Source organism: Diaporthe citri (assembly GCF_014595645.1).
Source record: "Diaporthe citri strain NFHF-8-4 chromosome Unknown scaffold_7, whole genome shotgun sequence".
In the NCBI taxonomy this organism is placed as follows: Eukaryota; Fungi; Ascomycota; class Sordariomycetes; order Diaporthales; family Diaporthaceae; genus Diaporthe; species Diaporthe citri.
The window spans coordinates 3,320,123-3,338,453 of NW_025064852.1; the positions used below are offsets into that span (position 1 = coordinate 3,320,123).

The 18,331-nt window shown below is 34.4% G+C and overlaps 4 protein-coding genes across 4 annotated transcripts; 3 read left to right on the forward strand and 1 right to left on the reverse strand.

Annotated features, from left to right (window-relative positions):
* Positions 1-2,031: 2,031 nt before the first annotated feature.
* Positions 2,032-3,040, forward strand: INS49_014045 (uncharacterized protein; the record flags this gene model as incomplete). The annotated part of the gene is made up of 3 exons (XM_043174736.1): positions 2,032-2,296; positions 2,366-2,884; positions 2,940-3,040. 3 exons carry the CDS (start codon positions 2,032-2,034, stop codon positions 3,038-3,040), a joined length of 885 nt encoding a protein of 294 aa, XP_043021681.1.
* Positions 3,041-3,784: 744 nt separating this feature from the next.
* Positions 3,785-4,239, forward strand: INS49_014046 (uncharacterized protein; the record flags this gene model as incomplete). Its single annotated transcript, XM_043174737.1, has 2 exons — positions 3,785-3,860; positions 3,908-4,239. The coding sequence occupies 2 exons, from the start codon at positions 3,785-3,787 to the stop codon at positions 4,237-4,239; spliced, it is 408 nt and encodes a 135-aa protein (XP_043021682.1).
* A 366-nt stretch (positions 4,240-4,605) lies between these two features.
* Positions 4,606-5,064, forward strand: INS49_014047 (uncharacterized protein; the record flags this gene model as incomplete). Its single annotated transcript, XM_043174738.1, has 1 exon — positions 4,606-5,064. One exon carries the CDS (start codon positions 4,606-4,608, stop codon positions 5,062-5,064), a length of 459 nt encoding a protein of 152 aa, XP_043021683.1.
* A 1,575-nt stretch (positions 5,065-6,639) lies between these two features.
* On the reverse strand, positions 6,640-7,897 carry INS49_014048 (uncharacterized protein; the record flags this gene model as incomplete). Its single annotated transcript, XM_043174739.1, has 2 exons — positions 6,640-7,280; positions 7,339-7,897. The coding sequence occupies 2 exons, from the start codon at positions 7,895-7,897 to the stop codon at positions 6,640-6,642; spliced, it is 1,200 nt and encodes a 399-aa protein (XP_043021684.1).
* Positions 7,898-18,331: the final 10,434 nt, after the last annotated feature.

Below are 18,331 nucleotides of genomic sequence, written 5' to 3' on the forward strand. Positions count from 1 at the left end.
GTGGTGGTGGTGGTAGGAGTGCAGAAAGGTGAGAGGGAGCTGTCATGAGATTCGAAGCGAAGACGTGCCGGAAAGGAAGAGGGAAGGCCTTGTGTCAGCTGCTGTCTGTGCACAGTACCCAGGTAAACCAATGACTCGACAGGCAGCCGCGGTGACATGCCAAGCTGCCAAGCAGTGACGGCCAGGTCTGCCGACCGAGGAGGATCGCATATTTTACTAGCGCCGTCTTGGCGCTCCCAAGTGATCAGCAAATTTTACTAGCGCCGAGGCGACAACCTGCATGACCAAAGCATAATCGCAGGGGTATGTTACATTGCCACGCTGGCAAGGGAGGGAGAATCACTGGCGCTCGGATGCGGATTCAAGAAAGAAATTCGAGTTCGGCCAATCGACTGGTTCAATACGGACGGCGCGTCGGAGCCCACAGTCAACCATGCAGCCTCTCCCGAATACGTACTGGTACTTGAGTAAAGATGTTGCTGTGATGGGCCAATGACATGCAAGACTCGAACCAGGCTGGCAGTTAACCAGATCTCGAGGCTGATTTATTGGACATCCCGGTAGCTGGGCTACTCACCAAAGGATGCGTAGCTTTAGTGTTGGTACATATGCCCGAATTCAGAGAGAGAGGAAGGGAGGACAAGCCAGTCCTTTGGCCCTCCAAGTCTCATAGACCAATAAACCGCACGCTGTACGTACCTAGGTAGACACCTCCTTGTCGACAGCCTTGTTCGTTCAGGCCGAGGATAAAATCGGGCTCATTCTTCTACACAGCTTGTTCCATTGTGTTTGTTGCGACCAAAATATGCTTACCTCATCTTTGCTCCCCTTACGGAAACAACCATGAAATCTCTAGAGCTACAGATGCCGCAGCCGCCCACGGCACAGATCCGAGGCCTGACTGCCATGATCAGCTGGTACGAGTCACAGGGACCATCGGAAGATCCGCGGAGATGGGAACGAGCTACTGTTCATGAGTGGGAGGCTTTAGTACAGTTCCATTCGAACCTCACGGTCGCTCGTTTCCTTCTTCTTGTCATATCCCAAAAGTTCCAATCCTCGGCAGCATTGCCTGGGGCTATATGGCAGGGAGTGGCTGCTTTTTTAAATCTTTGTTCTGCATCACAGTTGCAATTCAACGAGCCTGTAACTGCCATGATTAATACAGCAGCTAGCATAATGGCTCTCCTGTACTACTACGTACCGGCGGACAAGGAAATTTGGATCCAACATCTGAAGATGCTGGGTGCTCATTGGTTTGTGTCCTCATTCAGCACATTCTTACTTTTTGGCTGACTGAACTGTGTGAGAAGACTCGATATCCCAGATCAAAATATTGCAGATCAAGTGACCTGGGCCCTTGCCGTAGGAAGCTCTCGCTTGCCCGGACGCTTGACAGTAGCTAGCGAAAGCACCATCAAGGCCTTGCTCAAGCTGGCATCCATCCAGCAATCCGCCAGATGCATTGATCAAAACATAGCTAGACTTGTCTCTGATCTTTATCGAGCTTTCCCTCGAACCAGGGACTTAGTGGGCGAGCTCTTGTTCTGGCCAGCTGATACTGTTTACAAGCGGGTCGTTGCACCGCCAGGTGGATCAATGTCCAGGGAGGCAGCCCCTACCAGGGAGTTGACAATCGCGCGGACACCGACTCCGCACGGAGAAACCGCACTTCCGCAGTGACGCACATCTGAGGGGGTTCCATGTAGATCGCGCCTCGAGTGTTGAGGATGCGGAGGATGTCAGGGATCAGACTCATATTGAGCTGCTGGTTGGTCTTACGTTACATCATGACAGCTAGCCTGCACAGTTGCATACAACTTAGGATTCAAGACAGCCAGTGCTTCGAGTGAAATTCCCTCCTGCACCATGTTACATTAGGCTGTGTCCAACCGGTGGTGACCGCCTGACCAGAAACTCCTGCATGGGATCTGGAGGCCTTGTCCGGGCACATAAAGCCTTGTGTAGTCCCATTTTACGTTTAGCTTTGTCAGCCTGAGTTCGTTCCATTTTGTTTCCTCAGCGACAAACATGGCGACCGAGCAATCCACACATGCTGGCTCCCCGGCATGTCTTGGAATCATGGAGGACATCAACTCCTCCGTAAAGGCGACACCTGGCGAGAACTTGGAGGGAGTGGCACAGTCCTCCTCAGCGAGCGTGGCATCCAATAACAGCTGCGAGATGACACCGTGTCCTTCCGAAAGCCAGAGTGAGCAGACACCCGATGAGAGCTGTGGCACAACAGCACCGTCCTCTCCAGCAGGAGAAACTGAGGAGGCACTAGGTGAAGACTGTAAGACATTGGCCCCGTTCCTTCAGCGAGCGCAATTTGCACCTACTGATACAAAAGACAACGTAGCAGTCCGGGCCCGTCTCAGCAAAGTGTCACTGCAAGACAACGAACTAGATCCTCGTCCCTCCCAGTCAACCGGTCTCCCAAAGGTCGATAAGCCCCAGGCCGGGACAAATCGCCTCCCATTTGGCATCATGATCGAGATGTTGAGTCCTCCCCACATCGTGACCATCGGCCGTGCGATTCGAACAACGGCCGTTGAGTTGCTTTTGGAACAGGATTACTTCAGATCCCTTTCTCGGGAACATCTCTGGATGAGTGTCGGACTGCGTGACTTGAATACCGGAGCAGTTGTCGACGAGTCTTTGAAGGGCCACAAGTTCTTCCCGGGTAACCCTCCTGTCGCAGGACTCAGTGAAAACGGGATACGCGTCCTAAAGTTTGTATTCAACGCTCATTCGATGCGGGTGAAGCAATATGGCAGCTATCGCTTATTCTATAGCGTTAACTTCCGCGATCCCCGGGGCTGCAATGGGTCCATGACTCTACAAAGCTCGGGCTTTGTCATCAAGGATTGCCCAGATTTCAGTAAGTTTTCATAATAGTGATGTGCTATGAGTTGCAGCTAACGTAAGAAAAATAGCATGCGAGCAGATGGAGTTCATTGACGAGCAAGAGCGGCAAGGCCACCTGAGACTTCGCCAAGATGGAGGTATCGACGTCCTCGTCGCTCGTTCGGGCTAGTTTACGCAGGGACCCAGAGTACTATCGATCTTTCAACCGTTGTTATTCCAGAGATTAAAAAGACACAAAAACATTGCGAGATTTCCTGAGCACAAACCTTGACCTGATGGACGGTGATGATCGGTGATTGAGAGCGTGAATGCAGATCTTTGGGACACGGCTGCGCACCAACGGGCCAAATAGGTTCAGCGGATGCGCCCCATGCCAAACACCTTACTAGCGCCTGTGCAACCCATCGCACGATGCAAGGCCAATTCAACGTATAGGTGTATAAAAGGGGCACGGAGGCAAGCGCGAAGGATCGAAGGATTGAAGGCCTCAATCGAGTGAGACCTCGATGCTTTTCTGGATGTTTGCCTTGTAGTCAAGTCCGATCAAGACGCCGCCAATAGGGGCGATCAGACCCACCACAATCTCCATTTCACATACACGACAAGTCTCCGCCTCAGTGAGAAAACGGGATGTCAGCGTAGCATGGACACAGGACGGGTTGGCGTAGTCGGCCAATGGCATGCAAGGCGAGGCCAGGGTGACTGACATTTCGACCATTCAGCCTGGCTGAGGCAGGCGGCCACGACCCTCGCGGGTTGAGGATCGGAAGGCACTCAGCCCGAAGTCAGGTCAGAGAAACGAAGAGATGGGGGAATACATATATATATCTTCCTCGGGTATCTACCTCTCTGTTCTTTCATTGATACTTTAATAGGGCATCAGTTGACTTTCGTCATCTATAACTTATCCAATATGGCACCTCCCACTGACGGTCCGAATGGACACCTGACTCCCCCACTCAGGGTCTTTATGAATGAACATACCTCAGGTAAGCAGATGCTTGTACCTATTAGAATCCGTGCTGACTTCTCCTAGAACCCCACTGGGCTCTTTACGGCGCAGAAGGTGGTTCTCCTCGGGCGACTGGTGATAACGAAAACACATTAAAGTTCCACTTTGTTACGCACGTGCGGGTGCAGCCATATGACCCTGCTGACCCCGTTGAGGGGCATCAGAACTGCACACTGGATGTTCGTGGGATCAAATGGACGCTGCCACCTGGGTATGCCGTCGGCCTCGCCACGGGCTATAAGAAGGAGAAAGAGTTGCACGTGCACCAAGTTGAGGTCGAGCTTGAAACTTGGTTGACTTTGGACCAGCTACAACGTTTCATAGCAGGAGGAGCGGCAGTGGAAGTTCCGGAATGAGAGGCATCGGAAGAGAGCACATACACCTGGGCACACTTCAGGCATCGTCGCCAGGCTAGTTCGCGCTGTATTCGTTCAATTGTTTGACTGATTGTAAATCGAACTTTACGTGTAACAACACATAGAGCAGTTCAGGCTGCGCATTCTTTGTGAATTGCTGTGTGGCAGGAACGCTCATTGCGCCAATGTAGTGGGTGCAGTCTCGCTCAAAGGCTTGGCTAGGCGGATCACGTGCATCAATGGTAACGTCAAGGTTCCGTCCGTGGGTCTAGAAGGCTGACATGGGGTTTTTCAACTCTCTCCTGTCATACTTTCACACTCTCCCCACTTGAGCGTCTCTTTCTCCGCCTTTGTCCCCACTAGAACATGGCAAGGCGTGTTTTTGTCAGTGTTTCGAAAAACAGCCCTCTGTTCAATGCCGCTTGGGAAGACCCTGAATCGGTTGTCGCGGATGCGCTCCACCTAGTCCAACGTCACGGCTTGGTTCCAAGTGGTATTGCTCCAGCCTCTCGGCTCCTTGCTGTAGAGCGGTGGAACAGGATTCACCTCGTCTTCGACATCAGTCATGGCGCTTACGATGCTGAGACTGCTCATCTCCCAAGCGAGAACAACTTGACGGTTCTCGCGGTCCATTTCAGCGGGAAAGGCAACAATGGTACTGAGAGTGCTAGAATGGCACCCGGAAAGTTGGCGGATGAAGTCAACAGAGAAATTCAGGAGATTCACGACTTGACGGGGTTCGGAAGCCAGCCACCTTTCATCATCGACCATGCGAATGGGAAGGTCCCAGTCTACCCAAACCCTCGAACGATGAAAATGACTTAGGCAGTTGTTTTAAAAGAATGCATTCTTCCAGCAGATCCACCCCTCGTGCATCCATGTGGCAGCCCCCATGGGGGGGTGCCAGGGTTTAACCCTGAAGGGCCTGTGCGTCTGGCTATATCAGACGCCCTCAGAGCCCGTCAGTCACCTAGATGGGCCATCTTCAATACAACATCTTTCAGACCCCCCAACTTGCTACCACTATCTACCGTTGCGAGACCTATTATTGTGATTCTGGCGTGGGATAACTACAGCTTTGGCACTTGCTGCTCCTGTCGGTGGTGACGACCGAGTTATTTGTATAAGCTTGATGGTCTCCGTGCCCGCATTCAATCGTCCTCCGTCTCGAGATTTCCCAGTCACAACTACTGCATCGCTTGACCACCCATGTACACATTTTGGGGCGCCAATCCTATCTGTTTCCTATGACATGATTAGCCTTGCTCAGACACATGGAGGTAACTTCGCACCTTTGATTCGATAGTAGGTTGCTGAGGTACCGCTCAGAGGATTGTGACGAGCTGGCATAGACAAGAGCCTGAGGGTGAAGTTGGTGCTCATGTTGTACTGATCTTGAGGCTTGACTGCTTCTTCACTTATAATAAAATGAATGCCAGTATGGCTTTACTCCAGCGTCCATATGGTCGTTCTTCCCTCGTTTGGGAATACCAGAAGTAGTGGACCGCCAACGGTGTGGTACACAGCAGAATCGTAGATGGAGAGTATTTTACTAGCGTGGTCATGGATATTACTAGCGTCGGTTAGTCAGCGGTCTGAGTGAGAGACCCACTACGAATACCGAACATCACAGACCACCCCACACGAGTGCTGCAGCTGGTGAGAGCAGGCCCCGCCCGCATGACCAAACAGTGTACACACTCTCCGTGACCGGGCAATTCTTCCCTTCCCGCAAGCATCACCCACTTGGTATGGGACCAGGCCGCGAGATTTCTGCCTGACTGAATGTATGCCTTCCCACTGGACACTCGGGCTCTCTGTCGGTGTCACGACTGACCGCTAGTAAAGCAACGTGTCTACCCTCAGCCTTTCGAGCGAGTCTCGGCCTAGCCACATGCCCAACTCTCTCCTTTTGCAAAAGATCGAAAACTCCCAACTTTTCGCCTGGTTCCTCTCTCCTCGATATTCCACCGCTTCATCCCGAGTTTCGCCTCTGCCAACGAACCGCGCGATAGCGCACCGTCGAACAAGAACGCCGAGACAGCCGGGAAACGACTATGTGTGAGCCGGTACGTTCTACTGGACTCGGGTTTTGGCTCATCTAATCTTGCCGGCAGAACTTCACAGTGCTACAACCATCCGAAGCCGAGCAAGTCTCAAAAGAAGGTTCGATCCGGAAGTGGATAGAAGGACAAGGCCAGATGGTGCGGTGGGCCGGTTCGATGGTGCAACTACTGCAACAGGACGAACATCAACAGTGGGGAGAAGCAAAAATACTGGGGCGTGATATGAAAGGAATACTGCCTCGAGGCTGGGCGCTCGAATTCTCGGGCGGTAAGGTGGCAGAGAGCTGAGCATGACGGATATCGCAGATGCTCAAACAGGAAGAGAAGGGGATTGCTAAGGAAACCGGGACCTTGATTTCGACTTGAACAACTTCTCATATATCTTGGAGGCTTCTCTCCTACCCAGTGTGACCTTGATGAGGGCACCCTTCTTCGCATCAGAGCACTCAGTCATCGTGATGCAGCGAGTGGCCACGCGAGAGCCCGATTCTGCCACTTCAATCTTGCGGTACGGGGCGGATTCGAGTGCGGCTGCCGTTGTTGAACCAAAAACATGGGTGACAGACTCGAGAGGGCTGCCCTGGAGCCGTGTTGGCACCACACACAAGCCACCGGGTAGGATCAGCTCTCGCTCGTTTCCGTCTGTCTCGAGGTGTGCATTGAACAGGAGTGACGCGAGACGTTCCACCTTGTTGGGCAGAACCTCGATAATCATGATACAATTGACATCGCCGATGCTATTAGCAGGGAATTGTATTGATACCGCCGCGGTCTTGGGAGTAGTGTCATATCTCCGGATCGCCCCAGCCAGGTATTCGGGGAAGAGATCAAGTTCGGGAATATCCGCGCCTGTGAGTGTTTCTGCTTCTGGAGAGGTGCTCGCGTCAATGGTCCCCCGCGAGGTATCGGTGGATAGTTGCAAAGACCTCGGGCAATGGTCAGTAGATGAGAATGTCGGCGCAAAGTCGTAATGTCCTGCGAAAAGCTCGTCAGTCATGGACCCTGCGACGAGGGACCAAAGAGCACGGCTTACGAGGAGTCCAAGCAGACATGAGATTGTTCACAGCCGCGTCGGCCAGCGGGGCAGAATCAGCAGTTGCTTGCAAGTTGTCGCCCAAGGACTGCGAATAGCCAGGGGATGGGTATGCTGAGGATGACGATAAGCCGAAATCGTCATGTTCTGCACGAGGGCGCTTGGAAGGAACCAGACTGGCGACAGCCGAGTTAGGCATTCGGGCGTCCCGCTCCATCGAAAGGATAAGTGTTGCGACTGTTGGATGTGGTAGCACCTCATTGACCTTCACCGCAAATCCCTTTCTTTCACTGACCGACAGGCGGTCCAGCGCAGCAAACTGTCGCCGTCGAAGGGCTTGCCCATCGGCGTTTGCTGTTGTCGGTTTACCAACGAAATATGCCACCCAGGCCTTGAAGCCGGAGTCGAGGAAAATGCGGGATGTGTCGTGACTTGGCGCGGAGGACGCAGTACGGACATTTTCAAGGAATCTGTACGGTTGACGCTGACCTTTCCATTCCGTGGAAAGAAATGCAGACAATGACAGAAACAACCCGTCAACAAGTTCCGAATCCGACATCCTGCGTTGTAAAGACATGGTTATGGCAGGTCCTCCATCTTCTAGCTCATGGGGTGCCGATAGGAACTTCATACCTACACAGTACCAGGTGTATGGGACAGGGGGCCGGGGGATCTGCACCCTCAGGGGGGATCAGAGAGGGGTAAAATTCACAAGCCCCGTTTGCTATTCGTCTAGAATAGTCTGTGAATGGGAACTCGGTCGGCGCACCATGGGTCAGAAAAGTTGCAAGCTAATTGGTTAACCGCTGCAGGTACTGCCTTAGAGTGCAGCATTAGCTATGTTGCCATAGTTCTTAAAACCCTGCGATTTAATTAATTAAACGCTATAAGCATAATAAAAAGCCAAAAGCTAATTAATAATAATAATAAGGTTATATAATATCCTTTTATAAATTTAAAAAGTTATTATATAGTAATAAAAACTATAATTATATAATTTAATTAATAAAGGCATTATAATAATAAAACTAAGATCTTAAGAGCTAATAGCCTCTTAATTAAATAAATTAAAAAAACCTTATTATAATTTAATCCCCTTTTAAGCTTAATAAGCTTTTTTTTTTAATTTAAGCTGCCTTATCTTACCTTAAAAGGGAATTTTTTTTCTTTAAAAGTTTTCTTAAAGCTAAAATCTTTTTATTAGCATTATAATGCCTTTTCCTTTATAATAAAGAGCTGCTTAAACTTTATATTATAAGGGCTATAGATATAAATAATGCTTAAAGCAATTTATAAAGTTCTTTTTTGCTTTTTTATTAAGCTAAAATATAAAGAGCTAGGTAGCTAAACTTAATGCTATAAGGGCTATAAGTATATTTCCTATATAAATTAAATTTTTAAATTTATTTTTAGCTTTTTTCCTAGCATAAGTATAATTTTAATAATTTTAAAAAGCAATACTTTTTTATAGCGAAGTTAAAAATAAACATAAGGATAATCGCAATAAAGCTAATAAGAAGCATTTTCTTATAATAAAGTTAAAATTGCAAAGATTATAAGTACATTTTTTATATAAATTAAATTTTTAAACTTTTTTTTAGCCTTTTACTTAGCATAAGTATAGCCCTAGCAAAGCTAATAAGCAATACTTTTAAGTAATAAAATTAAAAATAAGTATAAAGATAAGCATAATAAAGTTAATAAAGAGTACTTTTTTATAATATTAATAAGTTATAGCTAGTTAATAATTTTTTCTTAAAAGTAAAATATTAAAATAGGTAATTTAATAAAGGGTAAAAAAAAGGTATTATTTAGCCTTACTTTATAATAATAATAAGTAAAGCTTATTATAAATAAGAAGAATTTATAAAATGTTTATTATTTCTAAATTAATTAATTTATATATAAATTAATTAATTAATTTAATTTCTATATATATTATATATACCTAAAAAGCAATATTATTAATATTATAATGTAATGTTAAGGGAAGAGTAATTTCCTGCTTTAGGTAATTTTACGCCTTATAAGGCGTATAGGAATTAATAAAGAGAAATATTAAAAGCCTATGTATATAATAAGGTATAAAGCAAGTTTAAGTATATAAGAAAGCCTGGCTTATTATTTAAAATTATAAAGAAAGTTAGTCTTATAGGAAAGGCATAACTTAAATTAAATATAAATAAAAATATAATATAAATAATATTTTAAGGCCAAGGTATTTAAATATAGTGCTTTATATTAGTAGCCTATTCTTTTAAGAAGAAGTCTTAAGCTTATAAGTAAAAAAGCAATAATATAGTAAATAGTTTTAAGCAAGAAAAGATTAATAAAAGGGGAATTAAATTATTAAATAATGAAATAAGAATCCATTATGCAATAACTTTATTTAAATATTTCTTACTATATGCAATTTTAACTTTTTAAAATCACTACTTAATAAATATTAAACTATAAAGCCCGTAATAAGCCTACTTTTAGTTACTTAAAATTATTTAAAGTATTAATAATATCCCTTATCCCTTATTTAAGCATTACTTTTATTATTAAATAATAATGCTTAGGCAGCAATATTATACTTATAATAATAATCATTTAAATGTTAAATATACTTTGCATAAGCATTATTCTTAAATCTAAGGATAATTATGTAATTTTAAAACCTAATAATTATAAGGTTAATATACTTATTAGCGTATAAATAAATAAAGAGTTTATATAAGGTAATAATAAATATATAAAAGAGGTTTAAAAAATAAATAATCTTAGCAGCAAGGAGTTTAATATCCTTATTTAAATATATATAAATAAGAATATTATATAACTAAAGCTAAAAAGTAATTATTTCCTTATTTTAAAAGCTAGTTAATGCATAATTATAAAAAATATAGTAAAAAGGGTTTTAAAATAAATATTAATAATAAGTTTATTTAGCTAGGTATAATTAATACCCATTATTATAAGAAAGATTGCATAAAGCTAGCTGTTAATAATGCACTATATAACTTAACTAAGCAATATTATAATTAAAGGGGTAAAAGTAGCCATTATATAATAAAGATTAATTATTATTTATAAATTTTAATATTAAAAGGATTATGCAATATAAAAAGGAGATTTAAATATATATATTATATAATAAAGGAGGGAAGAAAAAGAAAAAAAAGCAAAAGAAAAAGAGGAAGGGTTTTATGTTAATAAATAAAAGGCTGCTTAAGTAGCTAAAAGGGTTACTTCCTTAAATAGTAATTAATTGCTTATATAAGTAACTTATTAAAAAATAATTTCTTTCCTTCCTTTTCTTTAAATTAATAATATTATAAAAAGTTAAAGAAAAGATATAATAAAAAGCTAAATAAATAAAGAGCTAATATTAACTTTATATTAAAAGCTTACTTATATTATTTAAGCATAAAAAGTTATAGCATAATATATAAAGAGCTAAGATAAAGTTTAGAAATTAAAATAATATCTTTTATTTATTATTAAATTAATTTCTTTCTTTTTTTTTATAACCTTTAATATTAATAACTTTTAATATTTACTTTTAATAAGGTTTTAATAACATAGTTAATAAATATCTTAAACTCCTTACTTAAATAGCATAAAATTAAATAAGAAGTTTAAAATATTTATTAATTTTTTTATTAAATAATAATCTTAGTATATTTATATTAAAAGAAGCAATTTACTTATATAAAAAGATTCCTTACTTAATAGCAGCCATTATAAAGATTATAACTTATTTTTAAGGAAGAAATACCAACTTAGCCCCTTTATAACTTTATTTAAAAAAATACTAAATATAATATAATTTTTACTTTTAAATTCTTAAAAGCTAAAGATTTTAATAATATAAAGTTTAAGTTAATTAATAACTATTTAACTTTAAAATTTGCTAAATTATAAGCAAAGCATTAATTTTTAAGATTAGTTTTTAATAATAAAGTAAGCATATTATAAAGATATAAGGCTTAGCAAACTTTTTATTTAAATTAAGTAAGAAGTTTATTAATCCTTATATAGCTAAATATAAATTTTTATTATTAACTTCTTATAATAACCCTAAGCAATCTTTATATGCCTAGCAAGCTAAACATTATAATAATTAACTCCTACTTAAAAGGGCGCTATATATTACTTAAATAAACTAATTAATATTCTTAATTATAAAGGGTAAATATAAAGAAAGCAAGAAATTAAATGCAAATTATAAACATTATTTACTTATTTATATAGTAACGCAGCCCCCTAAGTCCTATCTTATATACTTTATATAGCGTTAAAATAAGGCAGTTTGCTCTTCTTATCTTGCATTTACTAATAAAGCTTGCTCTTTTTATAAGCAATTTTCTCTTTTATATAATAATAAACTAGCTTAGTAGTTAATTTATTAAGTTATGTTATCCTTTTAAGACTTAAAGAGAAATTCTTTGGCTATTTTTAGCTTTAAAGTACTAGGGTGCCTTTAACTTTATTAATATTTATAGCTTTTATATTTAAATTAGTAAATAACTTTTAATTATTAATTAAAATAAATGCTTAAGCTAAACTTAAAGAAAGGTGCAATAAGCGCAGATTCTTATTAAATATAGCATTAAAGCCTATGTTATAATCCTCCTCTTCCTTTTCCTTTTTATTTCCCTTAATATTATATACTTAATTTTTATAAATAAAAGGCTAGGTAAGCTAGATAAACTAAGGTATTGGCATATTAATAGCTGGCTATAATATAGTTTAATAATCTTTAACTTAATTATTATATGCATAGTTTAAATAAGCACTTCTTAGGATTAAAGGTATAAAATTAATGTTAAAAGCCCTTATGCAATTTTATTATAAGCCATACTATTAATAATACTTATTATAAGCAAAGTTAAATATATTAATAACTTAGCAAAAAACTGCAATTAAGTTTTTATTAATAAGAAATATATTAAAGATAAAGCTTAATATAAAGGCTGCACTATTTACATAGCAATAATTATTATTAATAAGCTTATTAATTACCAGTAAATTTAACAACTTTTTAATAAGCTAATTATTTAGCCTTATTATTAAGTAACATGCAATCATTGCAAAAACATTTGCCTTAACATAGTTCCATATAAGCATTAAGAAAAATTATTAAAAATACTTAATTAAGAAAATAAAATTAATATTATATATATTTTTAAGCTAATTAGCAATTCCTTATTTATTAAATGCCTATTTAATATATATTAATATAATCATAAAGGTAAGATATATCTAAACCGCCACTCATTCTTTTACTATTAATACCACCACTTTTATTATTAATTTAAAAAGAAGTTATTAAATAAATTATTAATTAAATAACTAAAGAAATATATATTATTTAAAATTTAACTAAAAACTAATTTTTATTATTATTATTGCTATTGCTAATGCTATTATTATTATTATTATAGCTAAGGAAGAAATAATAAATGCTAAGGGTAGGGGCAATGTATTTTAAGCTATAAATATAGGGCTATGCAAACTCCCCATTAAAATATAATGGGAAGTTTGCTAACCTTAATTAAGTTAATATAGCTAGAATTATACTTACTTTTATTTTATTTATAAACTTATATTTAATTACTTTATAATTATAATATCTTTTAATATCTTCTTAGTTAAATGCTTGCTATATTTAATAGCAATTAAAGTATTTACCCTTTTTTAAACTATTAAATAAAGCATTTTAGAAAATTTAATACTTATTAAGTATTAAAGTTATAATATTTCCAAAGATATTTAATAAGTAACTTATAAGTTTATAATAATTTATTCTTATTATTAATATATACTAAACTCTTTGCAATAATAATTAAGTTAAGAGGATTTATATTATTTAATAAGAAATATAAGTATTAAAAGTCTTTTATATATTTATAAGGGGATTTAACTCTTTTAAAACTAGTAATAAAACTACTTATAATTTATATACTATGCTATAAAGTACCTTTATATCTTCCTTATATTTTTAGCAGCTAACTTGCACTAAGAGTTATTATAACATGCAATGCTTAATTATAAGGAGTAGAAGGTAATTAATAATATTAATAAAATAAGGATCTTATGTAAAAATCTTTAGAAAAACCCTTATATTGCAATTTACTACTTTTATTATTACTTTAAGATATTCTTTTAAAAATACCTTACTCTTAAGCTTAAAATTATAACTTATTAATATAGTTTTAAGTAATAAGGCTATAAAAGCATTTATATATATAGGGTTTTTTAAGTTAATAGCACCTTAAAGGTACTTATAAATAGCTTTATTAATAAAGTTTAAAAGCAGGAGTTTATTAAATTTTAAAGCATATATATTTATATATAAAACCTTAAATTAAACTATTAAATATTATTATAAAAGGATAACCCCTTAAAGTATAAAATAAATAGTAATAATTCCTTCCTTATATTATTTTATATTATTAACTATATATAATACTATATTTATAATAAGTCTTATTACTTATAAAGATATAAGCTCTGCCATTTATTATCTTTATTAAAATAAGTAGCTATATAAGGCAGCCTTACTTTTTTAATTAGCTAGAAATTCCTTATAATATAATGCTTATCTTTTTAATATAGCATAAATTTATAAGAAATACTATGCTTTGCATATATATATAATTTCCTTGCATTATTATATATATTATTACTATATATAAATTATAAGGCGCAATATTAATTAAAGCTATCCTTAATATCTTTAAGTATAACTTTATTAGCAACCTTATTTATATAGCTATATCTTAAATTACTTACCTAAATAAAATTATATTTAATATCTTTTTTTATTTTATAAATTTATATATTAAGAATAATAATATTAATTTCTTGCAATTTAAGGATTATAACTATAAGCTAAATATAGGTTAAATCCTAAAACTTAGCATAAAAAAAGGCGCCTTATCCTTATTAAAAAAATTGCTATTACCTTTTTAAATATTTTTAAGCTTTGCTAATATTCTTTATAAGGCAATATTTACTATTTAAGAAAGTAAGCTTAAACTAAATGCATTAAGCATATAAGCAAAATAGCTAAATAAATAAATAAAGATATATAATATCTTTTATTAATATTATATTTATATTATATTTATATATAAAGGTATATATATAAAGGTATATATATAAGAATATATATATATATATATTTTAGCAATACTTTACTATATATTTACTTATTAAAATATACCTTATGCACCTTATAAAGCATATATTTAAATTTATATATATACCTTGTAAGGTGCATATAATATAACTTAATAAGTAATAATATTTAATATAAGTTGCTATAATAATACTTATTATATTATGTTATACTTAACTAAATTAGCCCTAAAGCTAAGCTATTTAAAGAATCTTCTTCTTAATACTCTTTTTTAATAGGTTTTTATAAAATATTTATATTAATACTAATAATAAGCACTTATAAAATGTTTACCTTAATGCATTAAATTCTTTTAGGATAAGGTTATTAAAAGCAATACTTTAATAAAAATCTTAATTAAACCTTCCCTTTTTATTAAATTTAGCTTTTTATTTTATTTAAGCATTCTTTTATTAATTACCTTTTAATATTACTTGCCATTAATTTAAACTCTTTATATAATTTCTAATAATATATATATTATATATTCCTTAATATAATAATATTTATTATATAATCTCTTAATATAAATAAAAAAAGAAAGCATTTTAATATAAATTTTAAGCACCTAGATTGCTTTATAACCTCTTAACTATATCTTTCTCCTTTTATTAAAAAACCCCCTTAGCTGCGTTTTTCTCTTTTTACTAAAGAATACTAGCCATATCTTTTACCTCTTATTAAATATAAAAGAGTTTAAGCATTAACTTAAAATTAATTTATACCCTTCCTATATAAAACCTTATATAAAGGAATTATTTAAAAGCTACTAGCCTTACATTTCCCTCTTCCTCCTCCTCCTCCTTCTCTTCCTTCTCCACCTCTACCCTCCTCCTCCTACTCCTACTCTTAATCCTGCTAAAGCTGCTTAATAAGCATGTAATTCTAAATTTCCTTTATAATAATTAATTAAAGTAAGAAAAGTAAGTTTTGCATAAGTAAGCAAAATATAAAAAAGGATATTTATATAAAGGATGCTTTATTAGCTTAAATCTTATATAAGTAAATAAAGTATAAAAAAGAATATTTATATAAAGAATGTTTTATTAGCTTTAGCAACTTTATTATATTATTTTAAAACTTATATTCCTTAGCCTATTATTTACTTACTTAAGCATGCTTTAAAGTGCTAAGGCTACTTAATAAGTATATAATTTTAAGTTCCCTTTAAAGTATTAAGTTTAACTTTTTAACTTAGCTTATAAGGTATTAAAAATACCTCATAAAAATATCTTTACTTTTTAAATCTTTAATTAAAAAAATAATATAATTATAGCTATCTTCCTTATATTTTTAAGTCCTATTAAAGATGCTTAATAATATACTTAGGATTTTCTTTATGCGGATAATAAAACAAGCTATTTTTAAAAAAGACGCTAATATTAGCTAAGGCGCAAGCTACAATTATTTAAATAAAAGGAGCTAGGAAGAAGGGTATTAAGAAAAAGATAAGCATAAAAAAAAGGACTACAAGGAAGATAACTACTTTTATAAAGATTTAGTTAATGCTTACCTAAACTTAGCAATTAATATTATATTAAAGCTTTTAAGAACAGCTCCCCTATTAACTGTTAGCCACTAAACCCGCTAATAATAAAAGCAATAAATACTTACTTAAAACACCCTCCTTGCATACTTACTTAAGCAAATACTTAAGCTTAAATTTCAATATAAGCTTTTTCTTTTAATTACCACCCCTTTACCTTTTATACCTTATTTACAATTTTATATTTAAACTCTTAATAAAATGCATATATATAAGGCAGCTTTTTAATATTATTAATACCCATTTATTAAGGCTATTATTATTATTTTAATTATATTAATACCTTTTTCTGCTTATATTTTATAATAACTAAAGGTAGATTAAGATAATTGCTTAAAAGGCCGCTAAATTAATTATAAGGCTTTAAGCGCTCTTATAACCTTAAGCACCCTTTTAATTATTTATATAAATACTTTAACTTAATTATTATTTTTATTAATTATAGCTATATTAAGTATATTTTTAAAATATTTAAAAATAAGAAAATTATAAAAAAAAGGAGGATTATAAGAAAGAAGATTATAAGAAAGAGAATTAAGGGGAAGAAGAAAAAGTATAAAGAAGATTATAAGGGGGAAGATTATAAAGGAAAGAGCTAAGGGGAAGGAGGATTACCAGCCTTAAATCCCATTTTAGCTTTATAAGTACTTAATTAAGGAACTTAATCTTTTTAGCTATAAACTCCCTTTTGCCTATAGCTTCTTATATAATTAAATAATTAAGAATAAAAAGGTTAATATAAAGAGCACTAACCTAAGTATTAAGTTAGCAATGCTCTTTCTTTTTTATAAAATAATTAATATATAAATATTTATTATTAAGCTTTATAAATTCTGCTTAAGTAATAATATAATATATAAAAATATATATATTATAGAATTTGGAATTATTAAGGGGATTATAAAAAGGCTAGCTAATTAGGATATATTGCAAAGCATTTAAAATAAACTATTAGCTATTAGGCTAATTAATAATAAAAGCAATAAAAAAAGGAAGAGCATGAAAAAGGAGGATTATAAGCCTTAAAGCCCATCTTAGCTTTATAAATATTTAATAAATAAACTTAATAAAACTAAGAAGAGAATTAAGAGGAGGATTAGGAAAAGGATTAGAAAGAGGATTAAAAAGAGGATTAAAAGGAGGATTAGGAGGAGTGCTATATTAAAAGTATAAGCCAGTAGATATAAAGTATATAAAAGAAGATTATAAGAAAAAGGAAATAAATATATATATTTAAAATATTAGCGTTCTTTATTATTATTTTAAAATCCTTAAAATAGTAAAACTAAGAAGAAAAGGGAAGGGAGGAAGATAAGTAGTATATTTTAAAATATAAGTGTAAAACTTTTTAAGTTATATTATATTATATTTCTTATAAGATTAAAAATATAAATTATTTTATTTATTTAGCAGTTAATATTTAATATATACATTAAAAATAGGTTAAATTAGCAAGAATAAAGGCTACTCTTAAGCTTATAATTTTATTAGGGCCATCTTAAGCACTTCTCTATCCCTTAACTCTTTATAGAGTTAATTGCAAAGTTAGTTTTATAGCAGCTTGCTAATGCTAAGTAGTTAGATTTTAAAAGGCTATTACTTTTAAGAAATATAATGAATAGTATTAAAATAGGTATTTATATCTTTTCCTTAATCTTAATATTTAAGTCTTTTCCTTAATTAATAATATATATTAAGTATTAAATGCTTAAGTTATTTATAAGTAATTATTAGCAAAGTTTATAATAAAGTCCATTAAGCCTATTAACACTAACTAAATTTAATTCAATTAAATTCTAAGTTTATCTATAATTAATAAATAATAAAATCATAAGCTTATAAAATAAAGTTAAAATAATTTCCTTATAAAGCAAATATAATACTTTATTTATATATTAAGGCTATTTATATAGATAAATAAATAATAATATCCTTAGGCTTGCAAGGTATAATGCATAGGGCAGCAACCTTTAATTTAAAATTAAGAAAATTAAATGGCTAGATTTTATAGCAAAATGGCATAATTAAGTACTTTTATATTAAATAATAACTTAAAATAATAAGGGTTTAATTTATAATTATATATATATATCTTTTTACAATATGCTATAATAACATAGCTAACTTAATATAGTAAAAGTTAAATGCTAGTTTGTTAATATTTATGCCTTATAAGGCATATATTAAAATGGATTAGTTTTAAATATGTATTTTATTAATCCCAAATACTACCCAAATCACACCTTAAATTAAGCCATAAGCTATATATTAATAAT